Genomic DNA, 21,329 nt, shown 5'->3' with positions numbered 1-21,329 from the left:
TTGTGCTGCATGAGGCAGTGAGCAGGCATGACAGCTCTTAGTTGCCGAGAAGGGATGTGCAGCAAGTCCCCAGGCCTCATGTCCTGCAGCAGCCCTGCAGCCTTATGGCTTGGTGAAGCCAACCTCACCGCTAGGATGAGGACTTGGAAAATGGCACCTTTTCCTGGGCTGCCACAGTGTCCTGAGCAGGACACTGGAGAAACCATTGCTTGCTGGATTGAGGCAGTACGTGAATCTAGGACAATGTGAAGAGGCTACTTCTCAAATTATATATTATACATTTATAGATAGCCTTAGGAGCAAATAAGCAGCCAGCAGGATAAAATGAAGGCACTGCTGACTGCTGGCAGAGACTGAAGCTGGCTGCAGCAGCTGCTGTTTGGGAGCCACAGGCAACCTTCACAAGCACAAGTGGGTCAAGAAGCAGGGCAGCACAGGGTGTGCCCACGGCACAAAGTCTGGAGTGGGGCAGTGCCTACTGACACTGCACTGCCACCATGGAACACACGCAGGGATCAGGCTCAAAGGCTTGCTGCTCTGGGATCCAGCCAGGGGTAGGGTGCAGCGCCTGCTCCCACAAGCTGGAAGCACATTTCAGGATTAAAGCATTCAAGAGCTAGTTTTGACCAAGTACAAGAAGGGTAAGGTACATGAACTCACCTCTTGCCACAACTGGAATACTGCCAGCACCTTTCTGCTGTACTCCATCTGGCTACCTCATGATCCAGCCTTTTCTGCCTCCTCCTCTTTCCAGAGGGGAGGAAGGCTGGTCCCACATTGGCCTTTTGCAATTATTCCCCAGGGACACCCCACATACCCATCCGCAAGTCTATCATACCTACACCACCAACTTCCGGCTTGACTCCCTCATGGTCAGCTTGCTCCCACTTTCCTTCCATTGCCCTCACTCCTCAGCAGCCTGCTCAGGTCTGATGTGCAGCACTTCCCTCCAGCATCACAGGCTGAACAACAGGGGCAGGGCAGAAGGCAGCCTCTTGCTCTGAGACTGCTACACAACAGCATCTCTAGCCCCTCTGCCCCCACTTCCAGGGCTGGAGAGGGGCTCCAGTGTCACGGTGCAGGCAGAGGCTATGCTGGATGGGGGGTCTGCTTTGTACACAGGGTACAAAGGTATTTCACCCACATCCACAAGCCGGGACTCCCACCCTGTTGCAGGTCCTGCTGCCTCCCAGCTTTGCATGTCAGCAGAGATGATGTTAACCTGCTCTCCAGTCGCCCCATCCTTTCTTGAAGAGTCACACAAGGCTACGATGCCATGGGATGCCTGAAGGGGAATTCAGGAGCAAGTGGAAATTGAAACCATGTTTGCAGCCTGGTCACCCCACAGATTTAGCCTTTCAAAGCCCAAGTCTTCCCAGCTGTAAGAGAACTGTACCCCTTGAAAGACACATAAGACACTTAAAATGTTTTCTCAGTGGCCATGTCTAGCCAACAACCACAACCAACAGCAAGCAAAAACCCAGAAGAGCTTGGTGGAAGCACCTCTTGCCCATTTCTCAACCAAGGCATTCCAGTTGCTGCTAGAGTGCTACAAATCAAACAGCAGAGAGATCCCTTCCCCGCTCTTTTGCAGATCTGGTGTGAGCAAAAAATGACTAGAAATGCATTTGAAGCTCTGAGGTCAGCAGATCCCCCCAACACACAACAGGAAGGAGGTTGAGTAAGAGGTTGCCATTTTTTCCATTGCCATCTTTCAGATCACTAATGCAGATTTTCCTGAAGGGAACTAGCAATACAATGTGCAGAGTTAGCACATTTATAAACTTGCTCAACACCCACCCAAACGAATACACAAGCTCCCTGAAAAGAAGGCACCATATAATAAATATTGGTGCTTCTACCAGCTGCCACCACAACAGGGAAAAGATACCATATACCCTCTGCTCTTTCTTTAAGGCCACATAACACCAGAAGGATACATCCAACACATCCTTGTGTCCACTTGGTTGCTACTGCAGTTCCTTGTTCTAGTTGTGTCAAGCTCTTGACCTTCAGTACATGGTACAGGTCAGGCCTCTCCCTCTAAAAAGGTGGGTTTTTAGCTTTCATACACAAATTGCTAATCAGGTCACTAATCATGCCCTGGCTCTGGAAGATAGCCAGAGGAAAAAAACCCCAACTAATTGATATTTAATTTATTCCCTCTACAAAGCCATATGAATTTATTTCTTTATCCATTATGGTAGGTTGCAGGTAGTCATCTTCATACATATGTTTCAGAATTATACTGCTGAATGACCAGGTGAGATGTCAGCTTGGTCTTCATAGATCTTTCACTGCCTGGCCTAGATACCTCTTCCTCTCAAGAGTCAGAAAATGGTCACTGTCCCTGTAGGAAAGGCCAACCTGCAGAGTCAGATGAGAAATCCCATCTTCCCCCCTTCTTCCTGTTCAGAGTTTTATTTCCTTGCACCCCCCATCACTAATTATAGAAGACACTTTTACAAAAGCAAAGGACCAACAAAATTTGCCTTACTGTAACTTCTAGATATGCTAAAATACTTCAGATAAACTGAACCACCAGTGACCTCATTTTGCTTGACAGTGTGTCTCAGAAGTATCGTGGACTGTAAGGAGGAAGTAAAAGTGAACACAGCCTTCTCTGGAAGCTGTCCTTTCCAGTAAGATGAAGTGAATATACAGAAGACATGCATTTCTGACCAGGTTGATCTGCACCCTGTCAGCTCTTGAAAACAAAACAAGCAACCACCTAACCAAGGTTTAGTAACAAAATGGAAAAGCATGGAGAAAGCTGCCCTCACGGTCAAAACTTATTTAAACTTTATTCTTCTCATGAAAGAACCTAAATTCTGATTATTTTATGGATGCTGTCAGGCCCAAAGTAACAGATAATGCAAGCTCCAAGTGCCTGTGGCTGACTACTAGTTCTCAGGACTTTTCCTCCTACCTGAAAGAGCTCAACCTGGAATCACTCCAGGACAAATGCAAACCCTTGCAAAGTTTTTGAAATTAATTAATCCAGAAATTAGAAGTGGGGAATCATATACCTGTTGCCAGCACACCTAAGAGTTAACACATGGCAAATGCACATCAAGAACCTAATCCTAAAAGGTGATCAGCTGCTTTAGCATCTACCAGCTTCAGTGCAGATTGCAGGTGCAATGCTGGCAGTTGAGGTGTACAGCAAACAGTCCGCCATCTAGAGAACAAAATTACTGGATCTCAGCATAGTGGAATATATATTTTATTTCTTAAAAAGGAAGGGTACTAACAGAATTTAATACAGTCAAAATTTTACATTTTAAACAAAGCTTTTCTTTTTTCTTAAAAACCAGTTACGAGCAGAGAGGTGAGAGGATTTAAACTACTCACAAAATCCAAGCTGAAGACTTCGAGAATTCAAATCTGTGGTTTATACATTTAAAAAAGTGTAATAAATGGAAATATAAAATAATACCAACTCTGCAACAGTGAAATGCCCTTTTCTCATTTGATTGCTGTTTAAGCACCTTTATTTTCACCCATCAGCTGCCAGGAGTGTGTAGGTCTATGTACAAAATAAGCAGTTTGGGATAAAAGATTCATATATAAATTAAAACCATTTATGGCAATACAGTTTTACTCAGCTGCTTTATAATCTTTATTATCTCTTTTGCTTTTATAGAATCTCTCAGTCAAGATGATCTCAAATGCACTTGATGGACTGCTTCAGAAAGCAGCTACATTTACAGGAATTATATAGACAACCTCAAGGAGCAGACATCCAAGAGATTAAACTTAACATGCAGTAAAACTAAGATCAGATATATATCTTATATAAATACTGTGCAGATTTATCACCCATCCCACTGAATGAATGGGACAGATCAGTGCCACATCTGAAGCCAAGAAAATACTTGTATCCAACAGGCATCAGAATTTCAGGCCAAATAAAGCAGATAGGAGTTCCCTCAAACTATTTAGTTAAAAACTGTATGTCTCTGAAAAAGCTTTACAGGATCAGAGTTTTCTGAGTAACGTGCACATATGCTTAGCTGTTTTATAGCCATTTTACAGCCAAGAAACACTGAGAGGGGAGGGAAAAAAAGAAATTAAGGAGAAAATAAAAACCAAACCAGAGATGCCACCATCTCTGCCACCTGCAAAGGATGTTGTGGCTTTTGTCATTCATGGAACACTGCAGACACAGCTGTTGTCAGAGAGGAGACTGTTCCAGTCCAGCATTAAGACAAGTTACTTTACGGCTGGATAAAGCATCATCACAGCCTAATCTCTTTAGATGAAGGCTGATGGATCAATCTCACCTCCTCCTCAAACCCCAAGTCTATTTCCTAGCAGACTGCTCATGATTCTCACTCCACTGTTTTGGTTTTTTTTTTTTCCCTTTTAACAGGAGACAGAAAAGGCCGTGAAAGCTGATGAAAGTTCCAGCTGTGCAGCATCCAGTGAACATGTACTCAGCAAAACCTCAAGTCATTAATCACTTTCTCTCTCTCCACACCACAGCAGGATACCTGCCTCATCTATGTGCGTAACAGAACTAATGAAGATGTAGACTATCTAGGTTACAAATGAGCTTCAGTAACAGTCACTCACTGTTTCATTGCAACTTGCTGCAGTCTGGCTGAAGGGTGGAGACATCTGTTTGAGCCAAAAGAGAGAATAGTTTAACAAAACAAAACAAACCCAAACAACTTTAGTTTTCCTCAACCACTAATCTTCACAAATGATTTAATATCACCACTTTCCAAATGCTACTCACAAACAAATCCACTGTCCAGCTAATGGGATAAGAGTACAATTATGAATGTAATCAGTAACTACTGTTAAAGAAAGACTGGAAGAGAATCAATTCCCTCAAATTCTCAGTTTCTCTGCTTAAGTAGGTCATTATTATTTTCAAAACATTTTTTGTTGATAGAAAGCATCACAACTAGACTAGAATTCCACAACATCAATCTTTGTTTTGATTTTTGTAGTTCTCTAGGAAAAAAATAATCCCAAATCAAGCTACATGAAGCATTAACAATATTCAGATATTACAATGGAAGCACTTATTTATTACTTCATAGAACAGATTAGTTTTAAAAGTGTATTTACATGTTCTAAGTTATACAAAATACAGTATTCCAATAATCATGTTAATCACCATATTTCAGACAACTTCACATAAAAGTGCAGAGGATGCATCCATCCATGATCCTGGCCAGTAGCAAGCAGTCAAGCCACAGCGTGACAGATGAGAGCTGCTATTGTGCCCCCTCAGGAAAGCAAATCCCACCAGACCTTCTCACCGAGACATAGCTGCAGATCTAAGAAAACATTCAGGCAGGTACACGAGAAAAGTTTGTTGAGACCCACAGACCAAAATCACATGCCTTAATTTACTAGACATATGTGAAGTACTGGTATTTTTTTTTTATACACAAGTTGTACAGCAAAGGGCTTCTGCTCATGCCTTAGTTGGGAACATGAAGTAACAAGGGTTTTGGCTATGTAACAGGCACCCAAATTACACTTATTATCAACAGCCTTATAACTACAACTGATCACATGTTAAGGACACAATTCTGCAGTGGACTGCCTGGGCAGAGCTTCACATTCAAGAACAGATCCTGTGAAGTCCATATGGTTCTCTGTAAGACACAGGGCTCATCCCACACAGAAATGACAGCAGAATTAAGGCCTTGAAATACTGGGGCCTCAGATAGTAATTTCCTCACGACACAGCACTATCAGTTCACATCGGCAGGTCAAGTCCCAGTGCAGCAGCACGGTTACCTAAAGCAACTGCTATTTTTCCATGCCTTTCTGCAGCAACTCTCCTCCCTATCTGTACATTCTCTTCACCTTCTTCTGGACTGTAGAAGTGAGATCAAGGAGATTCCCAAAACCTAAACAAGTACCTATCTTCTGTCTGATGCTAACCTGAGGGGATCCAAATTGGCCTAAAATTGTAAACAGTGAGGCTTCAGTTTTAGCAATCTTGCTCAGATCAGACTCTTGCATTATTCTGCTCTTCCTGCTTTCATTCCTTATTCTCCTTGCCAAGTATCTATGTCTGTCTACATGTGTATCTTTCTCAGAGGACTCCTTTTTCCCCTGTAGCTGCTTGACCTCTAAGAAGTTTGCATTCTGAAAGTGACTCACTAGGGGATAGCATACTATCAAACTAGCAAATTACATTTTGTATGACAAATATGCATTATCATGAATAATTGTAATTTCTCAATTAGCATTTTGTTAGCATCTCTGCAAATGTTAAGCCTATTCTTTCTGCCTTTTCCTCAGTCTTTCACTGAGTTTATCTATCTTCACCATGTTACAGTGGCAGATATACAGATCAGAGTAATTATCTGAACATCTAGAAAGTCAGTCAGTGTCTCGCAGTGCTGCAAAGGCAAAAGACTAGCATTAATGAGTGATTTTGCTGTTTATGGATTTAGATGTAGGTTGCCAAAAAATATGAGATTTATGCTTTTCTTCATCTTGTGCTTAGCGGCTAAAACCATAACGATGAACAAAAGCCTATGTGGGTTTAAGAAAGGTCCGAGATACCTCCACTCTTAGTGAAGGCATCTGATCACAAGAAACCCTGTTATGCTGAAGAGGCTTACAAGGCTGAAGCAGCAATATTCTCTTCTGTGCAAGTCCATTATTTCTGCTGTCTACACAAAAATATTTTTCCACACAAGTGGTTTCATTACAGTATTCCCAAAGCTGCTGGCCTTCCACTGCTCCTCTCATTCTTGAAATGAATTTTGCACAATTAGTAGCAGTCCTGCAGGTAATGCTGAAAGCAATTTTTAGAGCTAGGGCACCTCGGGCTTTCAAACAGCACAGCAGGGAAATAGAGAATTGTCAGAAAAGACACAATGTTACTAGATGAACTGCAGAAAGCCACATTTAACTTAAAAACACCAAAATAATTCTCCCAGTGCAAGTTTATAGTGCACTACTTTTTCACCCTGTCCATGCAGGGTGGAAAAAAAGAATTGAGATTATCTGAATATCAAAACTATCACTAACTGTGTAAATGAAGAAGTGAGAGGACCAGTTTACCAACATCACTCCTGCAGTCTGAGATACATCCACCTGATCCCAGCAAAGAATGCTCCAGAGTAAAGCAAAGACGCCCATGACTCCAGTGCTTACTAAAACTTTATGATAACCCTGTGAGAGTAAAGACTTTCCTGCAGGAGTTAATGAGGTCTTTGTTACTGGCTTCAGTGGGAGCAGATCTTGGCAAGTGGTGAAAGATTAAGCTTCTAGGGAATTTTTAAATACAAACCCACATTATTATAAGGAGATACAACTATGTGTAGATTAGAAGACCATGCACGAAAGCAATACTGTATTAAATGCTGCACATCATTTATTCAAAGTCTGTTTCTTCTGTAGAATAAGACAATGCTCACTGCCCACAAATCTCATCAACAGTTTATATTTTCCAAGTTAGTACTGTGAAATGACCATTTGGTGTCAATACACTTCCTAATGAATGTACAGCTCTGCCAAAAACTGCTCCCTTTACTGGCAATCCCTGCAGTGATGCTGAAAGGTGCACTCCCTTTATTCTCTCCCTTTCGAGATGGTCCCTTTATGGCTGGAATGGGGGTACCTTAGCATCAGGCACATTTATGGCCTCTACAGAGCATGTTTGAGGGCTAGAGAACTTCAGACTCCAGCAGTGCCAATTCAGCATCTTTTAATGTTCAAATTGAGCTAAAAGAATTTCAGTGGTCTTATAACCACTATGAAAATGTACCCAGGTTACCACTTATGGATAGGATTGTCATCCTAGTCAAAGAAAGGAGATTATATGGTTAATCTTTCTGAAAGGAGCAGAGAGCTCTGAAGCAGTAAGCTTAACTTCCTGAGACTGCAAAAACTGAGAAAGGAATTCAGCATTGCACATTATTTTTTGTCTGGCAATACCTATACTCCTTTAAATAGTTGCTACCTTCTCACCTATCTTTAAAGATGTTGCTTCTTCACAAAAAAATAAATCTCCAACTACAAAAGTTAAGCCACACTCACCCTAAAGTGCGATTTTCCAGTTTTGCAACCCAGACACACAAATCACAGAATGTGCAAATCTGCACTGTCCTACAGGGAAGCACAAGAGGTTGCTAACAGTCTTCTCTGAAAGAAAGGTGTGATGAACATTCACTGTTCGTTTCCATCACGTAAGCTTTTAATACAACAGAAAAAGCCAATAGAATTGCACATACTAATCTCACTGCCTATTTTGCTGTTAAAATAGCATGATATACTGCAAACCCAAATCCTGTATATAATATGTAAGTATTTATAAGATATTCCTAAAGGAGTAAGACAGCAAGACCCAAATGAAGGCCCAGCAACTCCTTGCCCAATTACAATACCCTTTAGCTTTGTGATTTAAACAGGAAGACATTCAAAGTTAACTGAAAATTTAGAACTGATAAATGCAAAACAGTTGCTACATTTACATGCTGTCAGGGTCTTTTTTTTTTTTTTTCCTTTTTTAAGTCTGTTTTAGCTTTTATCACCAAAATAAAAACAACAACAACAAAACAGTACATATCAAAAATATCAGTCCAAATCAGCAATACTTGATATAGAGATATATGCTGACATTCCAGCAACACAGAGCTAAACTATTCATCTATTTGAAGAGAATACCCCAAGATTATCTCAGAGCTTTAGAATCCCAAACTATATTAATACACTCGTAAGTATACTTTTGTAACCAGCAAAAAAATTGAAAGCACTTTCTCGACTTCAGAACATGGTCCATTAAAAATAATAGCTTAATAACTACATTTAATGTGTATGCTCTTTACAAAGGTTATACCTTCAGAAAACTGGTTACGAATTGTGGGGTTTGAGATTTTTCTCCTTTTATTTTAAATGAAATACACAACATCAGCTGCTGCTTTGCACTTTCTTCTCTTTCCTTTCTACTCTGAAATTAGAGGTGGAATCTCGTGGGTAAATGCAAAGTCAAAATACTTGTTCAACATGATAGTGTTGAGCTTTGCTGGTAACAAGTTGTGCCTCAGTTTCAGCACTTGTGCTTCTGAAAGCTTTCAAGATTATTTTTCTTGAGGTGTTTGCTGTTTATAGATCTCCAGACAAGAATATGCTCCTGTCTTACAAGCTCCATTTTGGCTACAAGCATGGCCCTGTACTACTTGCCCAGAAATTGAGTACTTTTTTTCTTCCCACACAAATTTAGCTCCTAAGCTTCCTTAACATAAGAGTAGATTCTTGTTATGCTGATGATACTCTTACAAAGGAACTTCCACCTACTTCCTTCATCTTCTACACACAATAAACATCCCCACAATCTGTCCAAGCTTTCATCTACTCTCCCACACCAGCACAAGGGTCTTGATGCTTAAGCTGCCCGTTGTAACTGTGGGAAATCATTGGCTGTTTCAGTTTCATAAAACAGATGAACAAAGTACTCTTTCACCACTGCAGTTCTCATGTGGTCAAGAGACAGAAAACTGTAATATGGCACCGAATAGCCATTGTTTTGCTGGAGCTAATACTCATTTGGTAGTTGCAGACTGCCAAAAGACACAGGTATCAGCAGCTCAGACTAGCACCTTTTCCATGATTGCTAAATCGTTAACAGAAGAATAGATCTGGTTCCAGCAAGATACCATAGAAGAAAGTGAGCCTCATGAAAGAAACAAAGGGAAAAGCAGGTTAGCAGCAGTGGAGCAGAAAAGCAACTGAAGTGTTTTACTGTTACATGGGCAATAGAGGTTTATCACTACTCTTTGTATGGCACACTGTGATGCTTTCTGGATTGTTTCAATACATCTGCTGTACTTTTCTGCACTGGAAGTCTCACACATCACAAACTGCTGCTTTAATTCTGCACTCACAGTACTCCACAAGATGCTACACTGTACTAGAAGTGAGCTGCAGTATTAACTAAAATTCATTCTACTGCAGGGAAAAGAGTCTTAAAATATAGCAGTTCTTAATATATACAGACACTCTCCTTTAAAGCTCCCTATTTTCTTCCACTTCAAGTGCCAAAGAGTCTCTATTCACACAGGCTGTCAACAGACCTTGAGACATGAACTTTGAGTGTCTTGACAAAACCCCAGTAAGTAAGCTTATTGTAGCTCAGTTACAGTGAGAAAGAGACAGATAAGAAAGCCATTTACAGAATTAAGGAGACTTTGCACTTTTCATCATGCCCAGCCCTGGGTAGTTCAGATGGGGTACTTGCAGGCAAGCAGGCAGGCAGGGTCATCGTCAGTTGTTTGAGTTGGGACACCTCATAGATTTCACTGCTCACTCTGAAGACTGGCGACTCATGTGTGCTTTTTAGTTTCTTTGTTTTTAAAAGTCTTTAAAGTTGCATCACTCGGAATCAGATAAGTCACTTTAAACAAAGCAAAGCGTTAAGTGTGACAATTTATTTATAACATACTCCCCACCATCACCACCACACACCACCCTGTGAAAGAAAAACCCCTGCTGAAAGGGTGACAATTTTTAGTATGCTTGAAAGAAATTAGACCAACATTGCATCAAGAGCCACTCTAATCAAATTAAGTGCATAACAGAGGGGGAGATAGTTCAGAGCATACGTTATCTTTAAGCATTCTAGATTAGCCTGCTTCTCCGCTTCCTTAAAAAGTCAACACACAATTGGTCTAAACTCATACTAATTACCACATCATGTTTAAAAGACAAGCTAGGCAAGTCTTTAGTATAGGAAAGAAACTCCAATGCTTTTTAAATATACTTTTCAGATTTCAATAGGGGAACTGGAAACTAGCCTAAACATCCTCTGTCCCACAGTCCCTAATATAAATATTTGCCCAGGAAGTGTAGCTTTAGAGTTCTGACAAAGCCACTATCTTAAGATAGCTTCTCTTGTTAAGAGGACTTCTAGACATATACTTCTGTTAAAGCTTCTGGTTCTTGCAGTTGTAGGTCACGCAGAAGGTCCCAACATCACACACAACATATTTTTTCTTTTAACACCACACAGTGTTGAAGCAGCGCTTGGTGCTGAGAATGGATTACTTCCAAGAGGGCAAGTCTTGTGTGCTAATTTTGTAACAGGAAGCATGCTGGAGAGAGAACCAGCAGGCATGGAGAGGCCAGATATGCTGCTACACAGGAGATAGAGGTAAAGTGTTCATGTTTACAGCGGGTATAGTTTGTTCCATAGACTGTTCACGAGGTAAAGGACCAAAACTCTTTCCTCAAGCTCTTGTACAAGTAAGGTACAATAAAGTGAAAGTGGCTTGTTTGCTTCTTAAAAAACCAAAACCAACTTCTTCCAAAGCATAATGTACTGACAATTCCTTAACAGATGGGACTCAAGGTTCAGCCTAATAAGCCAGAACTCTTTTTCTAAATCTTCCTGACTTCTCAGTTAAGTGTAACATGTTGCTTTATCAGCAGTTAAAGAGGGAAGTCCTTCTAAAGAAAAAATAGGAGGGGTGGTGGTAGGAATTCTGAACCCCACAAAGTTTTGTTCATATCTAAAGTGAGAGATTCCCTACTGTTCTCTCTCCTTGATTTCTGGAAGCTATCCAGGATTAGAATCTACTAAAATGTTTGAGCAGTATTTTGACCAACACTGCACTGACTCTGGTACAAATAACACTTGTGCATTAACCTTGAGATACCTCGGTTTTTACAGGAGATTGAATATTTTCCTGTCTTCCTGTCCTAAACATTCCCCTATTCCTCTTCAACAGGAACAGAGTTCTATACAAGAAGTACTTTCTAGTGCCTCTGAACGGGAGAGGGAACAATTTCATGATGCTGCCCAGCAACATCTACTTCCATCTTAAAATTCTGTTTTACAATTTGACTGGGAAGGGTGGGCAGGGAGAAAAAAGCAGTTATAAAACAAAACAAAACAAAAAAAGGGCAAGAAGAGTCTCCTAAGCTTTTCCTCCACATAAAATGGAGATTAGAACAGATAGCAAAAGCCCTGTCCAGTCAGGAGGGATCCACATCTATTCCTCCAGACAGGTGAACCTGTTCTATTGTATGACATCAGAAAATGCTCTATCAGTGTTAAAAACAAAGTTGTAAATATGGACACTAAGATTTTGGGCAACACAATGATCAGGAAAGGGCCTGAACAAGTTGTGCCAACAGAAACAGGGTTTCGTGGTGGATTTTTTTTCTTTTGTGTAGATGCAAAATAGCAAAGCCTCCACAAACTTTATTTCTGGAAGTCTCTACAGAAAGCAGAGAAGTCTAAGAGGCTAAACCAAGGAGCCCTAACAAGGAAAAGGGGTGTGCTTACAAGGGTCCGTATCTGGTCTCGTATTTAGAAACAATGTTCTTGCATCGTCCCACTTCCTTGCGCAGCTCCGCAACCTCCGTCCTCAGGGCTGTGTTCTCTTTCTCGAGAAAGGCTGCCCGAATCGTGATCTGATTCTCCTTTAATCGCCGAGCGTCGCGGGAGCGCTTTGCTGCCACATTGTTCTTCTTTCGCCTTGTCCAATATTTTTCATCCTGTAGCAAAAAAAACAACAAGGAGAGGGAAAAAATAAAAAAACCCAAGCTGACAACTCTATCAAGCAAATGCCTCTTCACTGTATAACAACATTCACACTGACTGCTATATTGAAGAATCTCCTTCGTTGGTTTGCAGGCATCCGACACCAAAACGCAGGCAACAGTAGCGTAAGACTTCATCCTTACACAAGTCTCGTTGCAGGGTAAACCAAGTGTACTGCTAGAGCTAGGGAGATTAAGAGATCTGGCTACTAAGAACCTGTCCAACTGAAATGCTCCCTTTACTTATTTTCAATTCAGGAATGAATTTCCACAGAAAACAACCTGTTCTGTTGTCTGGGCTGCTTAAAGCCAGATCAGACGTAATGCTGGGCAAATACATACAATGGCCTCTGAAAGTGCAGTTAATGAAGATGTGACTTGATAGTTCTTCTGATTTCCGTGTACAGCATAAGTTGCTCCTGCCCAGTAATTATCTCATGATACCAAACCAGCAAGAACAGCAGCTGACTTGCCAATTCTATTCTTCGTGGTACTTCTGCCCAATCACATAGGTACAGTGCATTAGCTTTATATGTCAGAATATTTGGACAAAGAATCGGGAACTTTGATCAAGGCCTAGAGAAGTTTGCAGCAATAAATCTGTTACCTTTTGCTCATCTGGGACAAAAACCTTCTTGGCTTTTTTAATCATTGGTTGTGGTTTCAGGTCCTCTTCAGTAAACTTGTGTTTGCGAGGATTGAAGAGCTCACCACCAGGCACACTGGACAGCACTAAATCAGCAGGGTCAGGGTTAAAATTCACCTCAACTTCTACGCAGTCAGGATCAATAGGGCTGGGAGTATTTCTCTCATTTTGTGGTGGGGACTCTGGCAACAACAGGAGAAGTTACAATACATTCATCAGGATGAAGAGAATTAACTAAGAAGCCAACTTGGGTATCTCTACTTATTGCCCTACTGTGGGCAATATTTAACAATATTATTTGGTATTTCCTTAAGGTGTGTTTGGTGCTGTACCACTGCTGGCATAGAGAAAAGCTATACAGTCCAGTGTGTAAAACAAACTCTAGGAACATATGCCAGACTAACAGACACGAGCAGACAGATGCAGAACAAGAGTTAATACTTCCTTGGCAAAAACTGCATGCTTTGCACACTTAAGCAGCGCCTTCCACAGCAGGAAGAAGTACAAAACTTGTATCAGCCCGAGTTTTGTACCACAGAAAGCCTTCCACAAACAAACCTGCCCAATGACCCCCATCCCTGGGACATTCAAAGGTCAGACAATTTTATTTCCAAACAAATGACTAAATAAAGGTGGGTTTGTAACAAATGCAACAGTATTCTACTTTACCACATGGAGAGAAATGTCCCAACAAATTGTCTGACACTGATAGTGTTCATATGAACTTTGTCATATTTATCTCTTCTTTACAAACTTCACACACGTGAATTGCAAATATCAGTGCATTTTGAAGTAGTGATCAACCAGTAAGTTTTTTCATATACCACCTAGAAAACAGCCACACCCTATGCCTTACCGAAGGAGTTCCATGTTGGCCTTTCTCTTGCAGATTATTCAAAGAGGCCCTGAGCAAAATGCTTTCTGTAAAGTCTGCTCATAAAATAGTACTGTCAAAGTTCAGTGGCTATCATGTTTAAACTCCAAATCCAGGGCAAAATGTGCTGCCAAGTTCTTTAATAGAGAAGATCTCCATATCGCAAATGAAGAGCAGAAGTTTCCTAGTACCATTTAAGAACAGTTTTGTTTCTTTGTTCCTCTGTTCCCACTTCAAAGCACTACAGAACATCAAACTGCATCATTAACACCTTTCCCGAGTGTCTCTTATCACACTTCACAGGCTAGCATGAAAAAACCGCTTCATTGTTTTTCCCTTAAGCATTGTTATTTGAAGTACATTAAGTTAGTGTAAGTTCACCCAAGCAGACCAAATCACCAAGGTAGCCCAAATGACTTGTCAAAAACTATCAAATCTGTTGTAAAACAACCTGAAAAACTATTTTCTCAACATGTCAAACTTCTCACTACGCTACCGCTACCGATACCAAGAAAACAAATACTTTATGTTAGTAGTTCAGTTCTTCTAATTTAAAGAGAGAGACAAACTGCACACTGAGGGACACTCAAGTAATTTTTTTCAGGGGAGGGAAAGGGGAAGAAGAGCAGAGGCAGCATCTTCACAAACTGACAGACTAAGACTCTACATTGAGTATGTTTGTACTATTTAACCTGCCAGAGCTACCACTGACAGGTTAGCACGTCTCCTCTTTCATCTAAAGAGGTATCTTTTAACAGAAGAACAAAAAAAGTCCCTCACAACCCCGTATTATTCCATCTACCTGTGCTGGAGGCTGCTTCAGACTGCTGGTAAACTGCAGTGGAAGAGGATGATGCAGGAGAACCAGTGGAAGCACTGGCAGACTCCTTTCCTTCCAGCTCAGCCACAGGCAAGAGTGGATTCTGGTTCAAATCCAGGTGAGTAGGGCTGGAAGGAATTCCATTCTCCAGCAGGAACTCATCCAGATCCATGTACTCCAGGTGGAAAGACTCGCCATCGTAAGGAATAGTTTTGTCCCAAATGGGCGGCATAAGGGAAGCTGAGACTGCCATAGTGCTGGCAGCTGCTGCCTCATCTTCCTCAAGCTTTATCTTCTCCTTCTCTTTATCTGAAAGATACAAGTAGGTCACTGTACAAGCTGCAACACAGGAGAGACTCACGGTTTAAGAGCCTAACAAAATCCCCATGAAAGGAAATTCAGTAAGCTATAGTTCTGCCTCATGACATGATCTGAAAAATCAGATGTTGAAAGGCAACATTCATATGTAACTCAGCATGGAACGCTCTGACTCCCTGTGATGGCTGGACCACAGACATTTGAGTATCCTTGAAGACCAGCACCTTTGCTGTAGTAACTTACTGAAGTGTGATACGATACTGCATCTGGCTTATTAACTAGTCACTACAAAATAGCCTGTTTTTCACAGGCTAATCTTGGAAGACAGCAAAAGGGAATGTCCATAATTAGGATTACATGGGAAGCCATTAAGAAAGCTCCAAGGAAGCAGTAGTTTATTCTATGCACAAAGAAAGAATGTGCAGAAGAATAATCTAGATAGATACAAACAAGAAAAGAATATGGGTTTCAGATTATATTTGAAAATTAGTCAAAAGGGCCACAGGACACCAGAGACCTGGATGTCTATTGTGCAGTATTTTAGAAGCATTTCTTTCTGAAATGACTCAGCATGTCCACACAAAGCAATAGCTCCAAATGCTGCTCACTATAGATAGCTCAGAGTACCTACATACAATTTTCACTCTTTGGGGAGATGTCTAATAAGGCATACTCCCACATCCCACCCCCAAGCCACAAAAGACTGATGAAATTTTCTCCATTTACTGTGCTACAGTGCACATATTACAGGAAAATGGCTGTTTCTATGTTCCTCATAGCTACTGAATCTTAACAATTGTCTGGGACAGAATCCAAGCAGAAAACTCAAGTTATGGAATAATTACATAATTTAAGAGACAAAAATAAGCTGGCAGGAGAAAAAAAAAAGGGGGGGGAGGAAGAAAATCCAAGTAATTTTCCTGATCCGTTCTCCATGCAGCCATGCAGTGCTACCAGGACTGAAGGAGGCATTGCAGAAGCAGTACTAGCACTGCCATTAAAAGGAATGTTCACCAGTCCTACCCCAACCAACTGCAAACTGGGTCTTACCATGGAAACTGACAAATATTCAGTATAACAAAACAAGGACTTCAGGGACATACACTGCACCAGTTCAGATTTAACTGGATCCAGTATTCAGACAGGTTAGCCCAACAAAATGCACAAATCTTTGGCATTAGTTTTCTAGACTGGCTAAAATATGCTAAAGGAGTATTTTTCTTTATCGGGGGTGGGAGTGGGGGTGAAACTCTGCTCTAAATCTGAAAAGCCTATTTATATAAAACCTATTCCGATAGAACTGGCATTCCTTCCGCTGTTGCCTTGGCTGGTGTGGAACTAAGACTGAAAGAGCTTTTTATGGCTTAAAGAACAGTGCTGCCATACAAAGTAAATTATCATTTTAATTTACCATACTCTGAACATCTTATACAAAAGACGATACCAATTTTATACTAAACAGTGGGGAAAATATTCACCAGTCACCAACTTGGGACTAACAGCAAATATTAAATTCAGACCAGTGTCTCCTGAACCTGAGCTTTGTTAACATCTTGCAGCTTTTGGCCTTCCTCTTTGCCACTTCACACTGCTGCCTCTGAACTGCCATCTCCCAACTCCCATCCCTGCTATAAACTCCTTTTTGCAGGGAGTTCTGCAAATTTCCTACCCTTGGCTTGGGCAAAGCAAAGGTGCAGGTTAACAGTCACTATCCAAATAACCTGAATGTTTCTAAACAGCTCCTACTTGAAGCTACAAAAGAAACAGCATCTACTCTACTTCACATATATGAATGATTTTGGTTACTATTGAAACACACCCCGCCAAATTAGAACCACCATTTTACATCTAGCTTCTGAATCAGAGATTGTGTATTTCCCCAAGGTTCGCACAGTGCCCAGCACAACCGAACCTAGATTTGCACTGGGGCTTGCGGATGATATTCTAGTAAAGACATCACCAAAACAAATGCAAGTAACAACAATGAATTCTTTGTAGATCACTGCTTTTTTAATCGACATGATGAAAATCGTGAATGTTGCATCAAAATGTCAAATTAAAAAAAAATAAAATCATTCTTTATTCTTGAAAACAATAGTATTCCATTATAAGTTATGCCAAGTTTAATGCAAGCCAGCAATACTTTTGTTTTGCAACATCTAATACAACACCTCCAGGAGGAAAAAAGAAACCTTAAGCGATTAATAGAATAAACATAAGGCTTAAAAATACTTGTCAGAAGGTAGTGCCAAAAAGACTATACTACTGGTGTATGTGGATCTTCTCAGATCTTTTAATGCCTCTTAGATGTACACCCTGTCCTGCTGTACTGTGGTCCCTCCAACTTTCTCTTGCAATTGTCCCTGGCCCACCCCCAATTAAACCCTTCCTTCACACGAGAAGAGCATCTTTTGCTATAAGTTGACAACTGGCAAGCACTGGGCTCCCAGTGCTGTCTTTGTTTCGCCGTGCTGCCTCCCTCTCTCCCCCCTCACTTCTAACATCTAATATCTGAAGCAAATTAAAATAGCAGAAGTTAACATGCATATTGGGTGCCCAAGTATTTCAAATGTGATACATAAAAAGATAAAACCTTTGTATGATCATTTTTGTATTGACATTTTCCCACTGGCTTGCTTTCAATTCATTTAATCTTTATTTCTGCAGCACAACATCCTGCTGGGTGCACAATATCTAATGAAACACTAATTAACTTCTTTCATCTTGAGGGGGAAGTTTCCATCCACCCCAGCTCAGGGACTTGAAACATTAATTCTCTTAAGATATTTATAGTGTAAACAGGTATTACCTGACAGCAGAGCTGCAGTATCCTAAGAGGCTCCATTTGCAGCGATTCAAGGTCACCCTGATAAATCTGGCCTGTACTTCTGCAGCTGATAGCTGCATGTCCAATTTAGCCCCCTCGTTCTGCTCCTGTGACCTATTAGCTAGGCTGTACATCTGCTGTTAACAGAGAGGTCACTAGTTTATGCTAAGTAATTTAGGCAGAGCATTCCAGTTCTTGAACTGTTGGAAATACTGCTGTTTGAGCCAAAAGCAGCAGCCCGTAAAAAGCTTTAGTCCACATCCTGGTTTTTCCTCAAAAACAACAAACATCAAAAAAACCCAGCCAGCCAACCAATCCCTGACCAAAAGACATTTTGGCCACAACTGTCAAATGCTATCCCAGCCGCAAACAGAACAAACACTTCTTTGACAAAGTTCCCCTCGCTCATCAAAAAATATAGTCAAATTGTACTGAACACAATATACAGACTAAGGCTGATTGCTCCAGAAATCTTCAGTCCCACTGGTGACAATGGAACAAGACAGGTTATAGGGTTCGGTACTCCTGATGCCCATGACGGTGATGCTTGTGGAGGCATTCCTCCTGCCACAGCAGCACGCAACTGGTGATTAAAACATCCTTTGGAGAGTATGCAGCAGCTCATTATTAATAGGAGAGACCTACGTTCCTGCTCTACAATACTAATTCTCTTCCTTTACCCCACAGGGCTTTTTTAATAAAAAGATTATTATTTTATTTAACCCCTACAATGTATGTGACAACTTACTGCGAGGCTGGTCTGACACATTTGGTACATTGCAGGGTACCATCATTTCAAGATGATGGCATTCAGCTGGAACTGGATGTCCTGCTCTGTTGCTTAGAAGGATTAGAAAGCCTACTTGCTTACTGGGTAGTCACATTACCTACGGCAGCTGGAAAACCCACAGGTAGGTTGTGGAGACTATAAATGGACACTGCAGCTAGTTGATACCATTTCTTCTTGCAGAATAAGACAGAACATTGTATTTTTGTCGACAGGCATTCCAGGCAAAAGGAATAGGGTCTTTTCTCAGAAAGCTTGCTGAACACACCACTGTATTAAGTGAGTTAGCAATTATTTAACGTTTTGGCTGTCACTATAATGGAAGAGAAAATAAACAAGGAACCTCTGAAGTCAGTTGAGTCACAATTCTCCTGACAAGTCTTTTGCAAAATTAGGAGTAACTACCTGCTAACACAGAAGGCATGCTTTCTTTTGTCTTGCAAATATGCAAGTAAGAAATGCATAAGAGATCAAAATAAACAGAAAGCAACAAGTTCCACAAAGTGCCAACAGAAAGAGTACAAGTTGAAGTAAGGAAATCTATGGAGAAACTCAAGAATGAGAACCTCCTGAACTTCATCGCAGCATGAACGGAGAGGGGCAATCAAGATGAAATGGACTCACTAGCAAGCTTTAGAGAATCAAGCTGAACACCTTCCAAAGTTAGACTGGGATCATCTAGTAAAAGTATCAAATGTTTCTAATTTTAGAAAATGCAGTACCTCAAAACAGTATTAATTTTAAAATTTTACATCTCCATAGTCCAGATCACATGATTCTGGACAAGAAAACCAGCCCCAACACAAAGTCACCATATCCCAGTCACCTACCATCATAGTTTCCACACATGAACTTGAATTGTTTCTGCTGGCTAACAGCACATTTAAGAAGGACTGGGTGCAGAAATACCCTAAGAAATCACATAATGTTGCAGATTCAAGATTCTACGTACTGCAGCATCCTGCACCATAGCAACATAGCCAAAACCTTTATCAGAGGCTGACTTTATTCCTTTTTTTTTTTTTAAACAGAAAGGAGAAAAAAAGGTTTGCCAGAATCACAAGATCGATACATTTACACAGCATTGTGCAATGTTAGACATACAAAAGTAAATGGATCTGAACTAGGATCCTCATTGGGAACAATCTTGCCAACCTTGCTGGCACTGTGCCTACCCTGGATATTATCTGATGTTCGGAAAATGATTCTCAACCTCAAAACTCCTAAACGCAAAGGCTAATTTAATACACACTGGTACACTGGGCATTACAGCAGTGCAGATAAACCTGAGGCTTGCTTAAAATCAGACATACTCAGGCAAGAATACTGCCAGGTGAAAGGTGAAAAGAAACCAAGTAAATAGAACAGACGCGTGCCACCAGCACTGAAAACTATAAGCACCAGCCCTGTTATTTACACAGCTGCTGTCTGCATAACGAGTGGGAGACAGACAGCTCCAGCCTACACAGGACCGCATGTGCAGAGGCAGCCGGTCATCCCCCCATGGATTATCACCAAACCTAATCTGATGAGATTTGCCGTTTATGCGGGTCCGCGTACAACTTTTCAGCAATTTTAAGGTCAAGGAAGACTCGAAACCTTTTCGCTGCTGCTCCCAGCTCTGTGTCTAAAGGCAGGGGAGGCTGCTAAGGGAAAGAAACCAGCGTGTCACCACCGGGCTCCTACCTAACCCTCGCACCTGAAGCACTTCATTTTGCCCAACGCTGGCACCCAAATACACCCGAGAGGACGATGGCAGCAGCTAAATTTCCCAGTCGCACCGGCTCGCCGCGGAGTCCCAGCCGGCGGGGCGGCCACCGCTGCCCTGCGCCTCTGAAGCGGGGAGCGGGCCCGTGAGGCCGAGCCCTTCCTGCCAAGCCCGGCGGGCCGGGACCCCGCGCTGCCGGCGCCTGGCACGGCCGGCCGGGGAAGAGGAGGGGGAAAGGGCGCCAGGCCCGGGCGTGCGGCCTCTCCCGCGGGGGCTCCCACCGTGACCCGGCGGGTCCCGCCCTCCGCGGCACGGGGCGGGAAAACGGGGGGGTGGGGGGGGGGAAGAGAGAGAGAAGAAGGGGGGGAAGGGGAGGGTGCGGCGCGCTCCCGCGGTCCCCGCGCGCGCTCCCGCGCTCACCCAGGCGCGCCTCCCGCGGCGGGTTCTCCATCAGCTTCTTCAGCACCAGCGGGAAGGCGCCCGCCAGGCCCCGCTGCTCCTGCTGCGCGGCAGCCCCCGCGCTGCCCCCGGCTGCAGTGGGCTCCGCTCCTGCCGCCGCCGCCGCCTCCTGGTGCGCGGCGCGGCCGGGCATACTCCCCGCGAGCCGGCGGGCGGGCGCGCGCGCTGTCAACGGTCACCGGCGGACGCGGCGCGAGGCTGCGACAGCTCCGCGGGACCCCAGCGGCCGGCAGCGCAGCACAGCACAGCACAGCGCGGAGCACGGGCGGCGCGCGGGGACAGGGCCGCGGCGCATGCGCGGCCGGCTGACGCCCGGCGCGTGCTTCAGTATTCATGAGCGCCGGGCCGCCCGCCCCCCGCCGATT

The 21,329-nt window shown here is 42.5% G+C and overlaps 1 protein-coding gene across 3 annotated transcripts; it reads right to left on the bottom strand.

Moving 5' to 3' along the window:
• Positions 1 to 3,210: 3,210 nt before the first annotated feature.
• Positions 3,211 to 21,267, bottom strand: TEF (TEF transcription factor, PAR bZIP family member). 3 transcript variants are annotated; one of them, XR_003990479.1, is made up of 6 exons: positions 20,926 to 21,267; positions 14,848 to 15,174; positions 13,133 to 13,353; positions 12,269 to 12,480; positions 5,132 to 10,375; positions 3,211 to 4,623 (listed from the first exon to the last, which is right to left on the bottom strand). XR_003990479.1 is itself a non-coding variant. In XM_030478792.1 (5 exons), the coding sequence occupies exons 1-5, from the start codon at positions 21,095 to 21,097 to the stop codon at positions 10,354 to 10,356; spliced, it is 954 nt and encodes a 317-aa protein (XP_030334652.1). In that variant the 5' UTR covers positions 21,098 to 21,267; the 3' UTR covers positions 3,211 to 10,353. The 3 variants fall into 3 exon arrangements, 2 of the variants coding, with proteins under 2 accessions (XP_030334652.1, XP_030334653.1); XM_030478792.1 differs by having other exon boundaries at positions 3,211 to 10,375; XM_030478793.2 differs by lacking the exons at positions 3,211 to 4,623; positions 5,132 to 10,375 and having other exon boundaries at positions 10,395 to 12,480; positions 20,926 to 21,252.
• Positions 21,268 to 21,329: the final 62 nt, after the last annotated feature.

Source organism: Strigops habroptila, chromosome 3, assembly GCF_004027225.2.
Source record: "Strigops habroptila isolate Jane chromosome 3, bStrHab1.2.pri, whole genome shotgun sequence".
In the NCBI taxonomy this organism is placed as follows: domain Eukaryota; kingdom Metazoa; phylum Chordata; class Aves; order Psittaciformes; family Psittacidae; genus Strigops; species Strigops habroptila.
This window is presented reverse-complemented; position numbering and strand designations above follow the sequence as displayed.

Bases quoted from the DNA above. Each gene is read 5' to 3' on its own strand.
- TEF (XM_030478792.1), bottom strand. From the start codon at position 21,097: ATGCCCGGCCGCGCCGCGCACCAGGAGGCGGCGGCGGCGGCAGGAGCG. The intron at 15,175-20,925 runs GTGAGCGCGGGA...TGTATCTTTCAG, and splicing joins GCCGCGGGAGGCGCGCCTGG to ATAAAGAGAAGGAGAAGATA. The intron at 10,376-12,268 runs GTAAGCACACCC...CTTTGTTTAAAG, and splicing joins GAGACCAGATACGGACCCTT to TGACTTATCTGATTCCGAGT.